At 34.2% G+C, this 8,796-nt stretch overlaps 1 protein-coding gene across 1 annotated transcript; it reads right to left on the reverse strand.

Annotated features, from left to right (window-relative positions):
* Positions 1-6,831: 6,831 nt before the first annotated feature.
* On the reverse strand, positions 6,832-8,796 carry LOC137730106 (uncharacterized). The gene is made up of 3 exons (XM_068469170.1): positions 8,508-8,796; positions 8,315-8,380; positions 6,832-7,516 (listed from the first exon to the last, which is right to left on the reverse strand). Exons 1-3 carry the CDS (start codon positions 8,679-8,681, stop codon positions 6,998-7,000), a joined length of 759 nt encoding a protein of 252 aa, XP_068325271.1. The 5' UTR covers positions 8,682-8,796; the 3' UTR covers positions 6,832-6,997.

Below are 8,796 nucleotides of genomic sequence, written 5' to 3' on the forward strand. Positions count from 1 at the left end.
AAAAAAAAAACCGACTGAACCGCCCAAACAGAACGGGTGGCTTGTTTAGTTTTTTTTATTAATTTTTATTAATTTTTTGTTGTTAAATCGAACAAGACCGACCTTAATAGTTTGGTAATTGGCTTCCCAAATTCTTAGAATGTGGTTAATCGAATTGACTGGCATATATTTTATTTTATTTTTTTAATCATAATTAATATGTGTAGTAATATAAATGGTTAGTTATTTACGAGTTAGTGTGGTTTCATCACATGAAAACAAAACTTGATTAGTTTAAAAGTCTTTTTGGAGAAGAAAAGAGGGCATCATTTGGAGAAAGCAGCAACTACTGCTTTGGTACTCTCCTTGGGTAGCTTCATTTGAGCTTTCCTTTGAGCAATCGCTCATATTAATGCTACGTTTTATAGCTTTAAGGAAAGGCATATGTTATGTATTTTCGCCTTCACACAACCGAGAACCGATCCAAACCAACCTGCCATTGTCAGTTAATCGACCCGATCAGTTTAAGACCCAGCTTGGTTGGCTTCGATTTACAATTTTACCCCAACTAACTAGATTGGTTTGATTTCAGTTTTGGCCCAATACCGAGTTGCCCACCCTATAAATTGAAGAAAGCTTGTGGGTCAATACTCAATCAATCACAAAAATTTACTATAAATAGAAATACCATTTTGCTTGAAGAAAATGGCGGTGAAAAAATAATTACTTGTCAATCTATCTAATCTAATCACCTAATTTGTGGGCCCTAATCTTGGATGATTATGTAACAAATGATTTCTGTTGCTATCCACGCATTTTTTTTTTATATCAGATTGTTAATTTTTATTTTTTAATTTTATTTTATTCATATTTCTCCATTCTATCTCAAATTAAAGTGTGACGTTGAACCTAACCGCAAATATAAGATGATTCAAACGTATAGATGAAGATATATCCATCTATCTATATTTTTCATCACGTAGCTGGATCAAAGATTCGACAAATAATCATAAAATTATTGCATAATTAAAGCAAGAACAAGAAACAAGTGAGTCATATAGCATATCATTGTCGATATTCGTGAGGAAAATGATGTGGCACAGAGACCTCATATTTAATTAGCTCCATCTTAGCTAATTATTGTAATTGAGAGTTTTTACAAAAAAATGTTAATAATCACAAATACATATTTGTGTTCAATTTTTTTTTATACACTGAATGATTACGGGCTTATATTTGGACATGGACGATGATAGCATGGCCAGAAATGTACCACATAATTGGATGTTCAGTCTTACCTTCTTCTTCTTCTACCTTCCCTCAGATTATGTGTGTATTTAGCAAAAGATAATCTGCGGAAATGTAAGACTGTCTGCCACAGTTTTTTCAATCCTTAATTATTATTTGTCCTCCTATTTTTAAATATTTCTGTCATTTCATAAGAATTTTTTTAAGAAAACCAATTAGATAATTTGTTTGGAATGCTTGATGAAGCAGAAATCAAATTAATTCCCTTAATCATGGGATAATATAGTGGAAGTGGTTAATAGCTGCATAATTGTTTAACTAACCATTTGCTCACTTTTTAAAATGAATTTATAATGCATCATGTCTAATTAAGTTCATCTCAAATTTGAATACAACTAATAAAATGTTGAATTCAAATTCATTTTAATTGATCATAACTTACAACGTTCAGTCCGCCAATGAATGCCTAAAGGGCTGAACAAAGTTCAACTCAGACTAAAAGGGAAAATGCCAAATGGTTTGTTAAAACTTAAATCGCGGAGGTGGCAATTGTCGATTAGTTGAATTGATGTGAATGGAAGAATATATTAGGGGGAGGGGTGAGGTCAGCAGTCAAAGTGTCAAATATACTTTTGGTAAACACATGCACCAAAGCAAGACTCATTATTAAATTTGGACGTGAATGAACAGTGTCAGTCACATCAGATGGGTCATTTCATTGTGGTTGTTTGTTGGGTTCAGAATTCTATAATCCTATCATAAACCCTAATCTTTGTGTCATTTGCTATGTGAAGAAATATTTACACTCTTTTTTCGCATATTTCAAATCAATAACTCAATGCGTGTTGTTATTTAGACGTGTTAAAATACATAGTATTGCAATATTGATGTCGTATATTATCCTGACGTATCAAAAGATGCAAATCTTAACACACTAATGAATCTTTAAAAATGATGAATAACCGTAACTTTTTATCAATTATTTTATTTTAAAAGAGACCTATAGTAGCAATTTAGTCTTTATCTTTGCACTTTAATGTTCGATTCTTAAGTCATTTACTTATCTCAATTAAAAAAATGATAGAAATAGGATATGAAAAATACGATATGAATAACATTTTATATTATATTATTACCTAAGAATGAAAATGTAGTGCTCAAAGCCGTAGGAGGCAAAGTAATTAGGGATCCCTTATATTATAATCATGCGTCCCACACCTACGATTGTAATTCATCAAGAAAATAATTTGAACCAAGACATTCTTCACACAGTTTCTATTGGCAATTTGGCATTACTCTTTGCAATGTGCTCGATCAGCAGATTGGGACTTGTAACCCTACTCACATGTGTGTTTTCCTTGTCAACTGGTCCAATGCAAGCATCCATGGACGAAATATGAAAGCTTGGCACTTACAAAATGTTTGAAAAATTGGCTTAATCTGTAGCCTACTTATCTGACCACATTCTCCACATGCCGAGTCAACAGAGAACAAGTCGGCACCCCTCGTTTTCTCCTTTTTCTTCTGCAGACTGCTCATATATCATACTCCAAAACCAATCATGCGTTTGATATTCTTATTATGATTGTGACATAACAAAGAGTAATGCTAGGGAGCACAATTTGAAATTAAATTTTGTAAGCTAAATGATGTAGTTGTTGATAATTAGATTACTACTTAAGTGTTGATTAACGTGCTTATTTTCTATTGGTGACATATCATTTGGTTTGCAAATTTTATTTAAAATTTTGATCTTCCTAGCATTATCTTATTGAAAACTTTTTTGGGTTTCTGAAGTTTTAAAAGAGTTGTTTTTCGATATCATTAAACCTGCGTTCAAATTTTTCTTACTTTTACACTGGATATTTTTACTAGCAATAAAAATATTTGATTTTCATTTTTTTTTTTGTTAATCTTGTGGTGAATACCCTATAAACACTAAACTATTTGAGAAGTACAAACTAGGCAGTTCCTACCAACTCGCGAAATATCATCAAACAAAAGATCACAAATCCAAACAGGAAATTCTTCAAGAAAATAAAGACCCATGTCAAGGTTGTAGCTCCAATTGGCTAAACAGTTTGTAACATAATTCTTCTCTCTGTAAATATGCTTGAGCTGAGAGTATTCGAATTAGTTCAAAAGCTCATGACAATTACGCAAAGAGACTGATCAAGAGTATGAAGATTATTGGATTACATATATAGCTTAGTTTCTACCTAGTTAAGATATTTTTCTTTTGTTCAAGTGATATTCCAATTTAATTTAAAGTGTTGGAAGAAGATTTTTCGAACTTAGATTCAATGAGCAAATTAACACACTATTTTAACTAACTTGTTTATGTTTGTACAAGAGGGAATGAGGAAAGTAATTGAAAGGTTACTAGGGAGTAATATGAAACGGTTATAACTATAAAAATTTATGATAAGGCTGAACCTTGATGTTAGGTGGGTACGTATAGCAAAGGATACTCAATTACCGACAAATCATATGAGGCTTAGGCTTAGGCAAAGGATACTCCATATTAAAACCTTGAGGAGGCTTAGGCAAGACGATTCGCTATAACCTTCCTCTTGTCGACGCGTTTTAGTGTTTCATGTTGCTACGATTTTTAAACCTCGTTATGCTTTATTGTAATTTGCCATTGTTAGACATTTACCTCTGTCGTTAACCAAAAAGAATTCACAATTGGAAATGGTAAGAAAAATGAAAGCCATATTTCATATTCTATAGGCAAAAGACCCGAGCAGTAGTAGTCAATTTCATATTGCACGCCCTTTAGTCACATAATTCAAACACTCTTTTTAAACTTTTGGTTGTAGGACTTGTAGACCCGGGCAAAGACCTAACATGCACCCACCATAGAAAATAAAGGCATCAATAGTTGCACATATTGCGGTATGAATGATTTAATAGTAAAAAGAACAAGCTAGAGAGGGAGTGTGTTAGACCTTTTGTAGCAGAGAATACTATGTTTGTTTTGATCCTATTTGAATCAAAAGGCTCAATGACCTTTTAGCTTTATTTTATTTCGGTCCCCTAAGTACTTGCCACTTTTTCTTTCTCCAATATTTGAAAGTTGTAAGGGAATAGCTTTGTTTTGATATGTAAAGCACCTTGTTTCATTAATATAATTTTAATTCGAGCCCTTTTTTCTTGACACAAGGATAAGGTTGGGTTAGCTTTAATTTATAGTCATTGAAGGTTTGCAAACTAATGACTTGTTTAAGACTATTTTTAAAAATACTAAAATAGCTTTCTGACGGCCAAAAGTTGTAAATATATGTGTGTAGCATAAAGTTTTAAAATGTTTTTGGCTCATATAAGTGAATTTGAAAGAAATACTTGCTAAATGCTTTCATTTTCAAGTGTTTTTCTACGAAATACTTATATTTTAGTAAAAAAGCGTTCAACGTTTTTATTTTAAAAGCACTTCTAGTTGTACTTATGAGCAAAAGTGTTTTCAAGCCATCATTCTTATTATCTTAATGTTGGATGTGGTTCTCGTTGAAGATGGAAATTAGGAAAGGGAAATTCTCATTTCTGGGTTTATAGTCATGCGTTGTGGGCCTTTGCAGTTCATTGCAGGCATTAGCTTCCTGAAGATGGATAGAGAAAGCAAAGGATATGATACCTAATAAAGGTGATTTGCCTTGGAAAGTTTGACAATTTGTTAGTTTGGTTATGATTTCTCCAAGAGATTTTCCAGTAGGGTCCTTAAATGATTGAAAAGTCATGAAATGGCTTGGTAATTTTGACTATCCCAGCTAAGAGCATCAAATGCAGATTTAAATATCTAATATGCATGCCAGATCCAAACCTAACTTCTTATTATCCTTAAATTGGCAGGCGAGGTCTTTTAATTGGGTCCCTAATAAACAGTTTGCACATTGATGTCAAACTACTCTTCAAATGTGTAGAAAATTGTACTTTGCTTTTAGCGTGATCGATGACACATAATTATATGTAAGAAGCTGAACATTTTTCTTTATTACATTGGAATGAATCAAACTCTGAACTTATGATGCATAATCCTAACTCATTGCCCCTGCCTTTCCCTCACCACTTGAGCTAACCCTAAGAGTGAGCATTAAGAAGCCAAATATTATTCTCCCAGAAGACATAGCTGCGTCAATATATGTATTGCTTGCCATGCAAGTTAAAGAGAAAAGGGTTCGTAACAATCGTGTGTATTTATATATTATATATTAGGCCAAATCTATTTAAATGATTCATGTGGTCGTAAGGTATTCGGAAGATAGGCCATGTGCTAAAAAAACTCAGATTTAAACCCTTGTGGTGTACATTGTTAGCAAATTTAGTTTAAAAGTGATTTTTCCGTTAACTATCTGTTAATACATGGGTAAAATTGTATTTTGACATGAATTGAAGGTGGCAAAATAAAAGATGATACAAAAGAGAAGAAAGTGTTGATGCAGTTGCAGGCGGCGTCGGTGGTGGCGGCAGAAAAAGCGGAGGAAGAAGAAGAAGTGAAAGACAGGCAAATGCGTTTCTTGAGATGCGAGTCGATTCCGACAGAAAGGGAACCTTCCCCGTACTCCTCCTTTTCCTCCTTTTGATCCTCATTCTTCCCAGCATTTAATTTCTTCAATCTCTCTCTCCTCTTTTCTCTCTCTCTACATAGAGACTTCTGGTTCTTCTTCATCTGCTTTTGCTTTGCTCATACCCCGTCGTATTGTCCTCTTCATCTTGTTCTATGCTGCCGTTGGCTTCCATATCTCTTGGATTTCTCATGGTTTTTCAATCTGCTTGGACTCGTGGACTTGCTGCTGCTCCGATTGAATCGCCGGTATATGCTCCAATCAATCGCCGGATGCATTCTTGAAGACTCTGGAATCGGTTAGGGTTTCTTTACTGTTAAAGTTTTTTCGAGTTGTTGCTGCTGCTTAATTTTTAAGCACTTCCGTTGGTGATATTATTTTGGCTGTAAATATTGTCAGATTTTGTGCATCCTAAACCGTCTGATTTCCTCCTGTGATATTGTTTTGTGTGATTCTTGGAGGAAGAAGAGGAGGAGGATTTGCCTTTCTGTTTTCGTTCCAAATTTTTGCAAAAAGAGGAAACAAGAGAAAAGGGAAACCAAAATCATATAAAAAGAAAGAAAATAAATACCTTTTAGTTCAATTCACCCACCATTTTTATTGTGGGGGATTTTATTTTTATTTGTTGATTATACTGAAATTTAGCTTTGAGGAGGAGGAGGAGGAGGAGGAAGAGCTGCGGCTTCCTTGTTCTTTGTTGGGTTGTTGCCATTCTATGGGAATACCTGATCGTTCAATACTGGATCTAAAAGACAAAGTCAGGTCTTGGATTTCTGGAGGATCAAGCGTTTTGCGGGTGTTGTGAAACTACAAATTACGGATCTTGTTCTTATACATTGGACAGTATAAAGACGAGGAAGAAGAAGGTGCACATGTCAAAATACAATTTTACCCATGTATTAACAGATAGTTAACGGAAAAATCACTTTTGGACTAAATTTTACCCATGTATTAACAGATAATTAAAGGAAAAATCACTTTTGGACTAAATTTGCTAACGGAGTACACCACAGGAGTTTAAATCTGAGTTTTTTTAACACAAGAACTATCTTCCGAATAGCATATGATCACATGGATCATTTATCCGATTTGGCCATATTATTTATAAATATATGTAGGTTTACAAAAAAATTGATATGATCGATGGCTAGATAATACACTCATCATCATAATATATATATATATATAAATTCAATTCAGTCGTACGATTATACTATGGAAGTACTTTGCATGAGCTGCCCTTCTTCTTTGTTTTCGCATGCAGCTGGTTCTAACATCTGATGAGGAGGATATAAGACCTGCAGGTTGATATCACTGTCGCCGCTGACATAGACTACTCGAAAAATGTCGTACTTAATCTCAATCGAGACGCTTTCGAGATAGGGCAGCATTGCTTTTCTTTGGTCGGAATTTAGAATCCATGAGTAACAATAGTGCAGAGACTTCCACACGAAGAGAGAAGCAATTCTTGGCCCGGTTTGGCATTTCAAACAAACACCGGCTGTCACGCCTTGCATCCTTTGAAAACCCGACCTGAACAACGCTAAGCATGCGTAAGAGACGTTGTTTATGTCACCGCCGTTGATGAGGGCTGTGCTCAGTGATACTGTGTCACCTCTGCGAAATTTTGCTGCACAAGAACCGTCACTTGATTCTCCAGCATACGCGTCGAAGAAGGAGTGATCGAGTAAGATAGCCATGTTCGATAAATTCGTTAACATTGAGAGCTGCATGGGATCATTAAACCTCCAATTAATGGTACTGAATTTCAAAATTCTGATATCTTCGAAATTATATAAAGGGGTAAAGAGGTTTTCTTATTCGTTGGATTTCCAACACTACACGTACATTTTGAGTGTGTTACATGCGCATTTCTTTCTTCATGCGTATGTTAGACTAATTGCATAGGTAATGTGAGGTGGAGATAGAAGCACTTCTATACTAAAGTCTTGGTATGGAAATACTTTTAAGATGACTAGAAGTGCTTCTAGAAAAAAAGTGAGTTTCAAAAGCACTTAAAATACTCCTTGCAAATGCTTCTTGTAGGAAGCACTTCAAGCGTTTTTCCAGAATTTACTTGTATTTTTACTAAATATTAGTTTCAAAAACTTTTTCACATAAAACACTTTCAACTATTTTAAAATCAGTTTCAAACGAGCTCTTTGTGCGTAAGATGTAGTCACCATACATGATCCGTTCGAGAGCGAGGATGGTGCGTCAAAATTCGCATAACAATTTTTAGCAATTGGATTTATAAATATCTAGCAATTGGATTTGTAAGTTTGAATATTTGATATATCATTGGCTATTGGATTTACTTCAAAATTTATGCTCAGGTTCAATGCTTGACACGTCATCTATTTACATCAAGCTGAGAAAGTATATATAAAATTATTATAATCTTTAAGGAAAAGAGCTTAATTTCTGTTTTGAGATTAAACAAAAAACAAAAAATAAAAAGAAAAGAGAGGTGAGAGAGAATATATAAGAGCAAGATATGAGTAATTAACAAGAAATGGACTTACAAGGCTCGCAGTCAATGAATCTTTGTTTTCACATGATCTCTTCAGCCACGCTCCAAACCATATGAACTGTTGATGATCAAGGAGAAAAAACAACCCGATTAATTAAGATCGAATTATCGCGACGAATATAAACAAGTATTTTAAATATAAAATAGGGTAAACAATATCGTCTGATATATAAATGTGTACGTACCATATTTCCATGGATGCTCTGCAAGATGGAACTTTGAACACAACCAAGAGACTCAGTGCACACAGAGAATTGCTTGAGAGCATTAAGAAGGTCATCGACGAACACAATTGTTGGCCTGAACACAAACATGCTTATGTCCAAATTTTTACTGTTGAAAGGCACAAAGCACGCCATTTCTAATCTCTCTCTCTCTCTCTCTTTTTTTCCTCTGCAGCTTATTTTCTGTTTGGTTAGCAAGAAAAAGAAAAGCAGAAACTAAGAGATGACTAGAAAGTAGAAAGTTCGACGA

This window comes from Pyrus communis, chromosome 3 (assembly GCF_963583255.1).
Source record: "Pyrus communis chromosome 3, drPyrComm1.1, whole genome shotgun sequence".
Taxonomy (NCBI): Eukaryota; Viridiplantae; Streptophyta; class Magnoliopsida; order Rosales; family Rosaceae; genus Pyrus; species Pyrus communis.

Excerpts from the sequence above, each read along its gene's own strand:
- LOC137730106 (XM_068469170.1), bottom strand. The coding sequence starts at position 8,681 with ATGGCGTGCTTTGTGCCTTTCAACAGTAAAAATTTGGACATAAGCATG. Across the intron at positions 8,381-8,507 it reads AGAGCATCCATGGAAATATG|TTCATATGGTTTGGAGCGTG; the intron begins GTACGTACACAT and ends GATCATCAACAG. Across the intron at positions 7,517-8,314 it reads ATTCATTGACTGCGAGCCTT|CTCTCAATGTTAACGAATTT; the intron begins GTAAGTCCATTT and ends GATCCCATGCAG.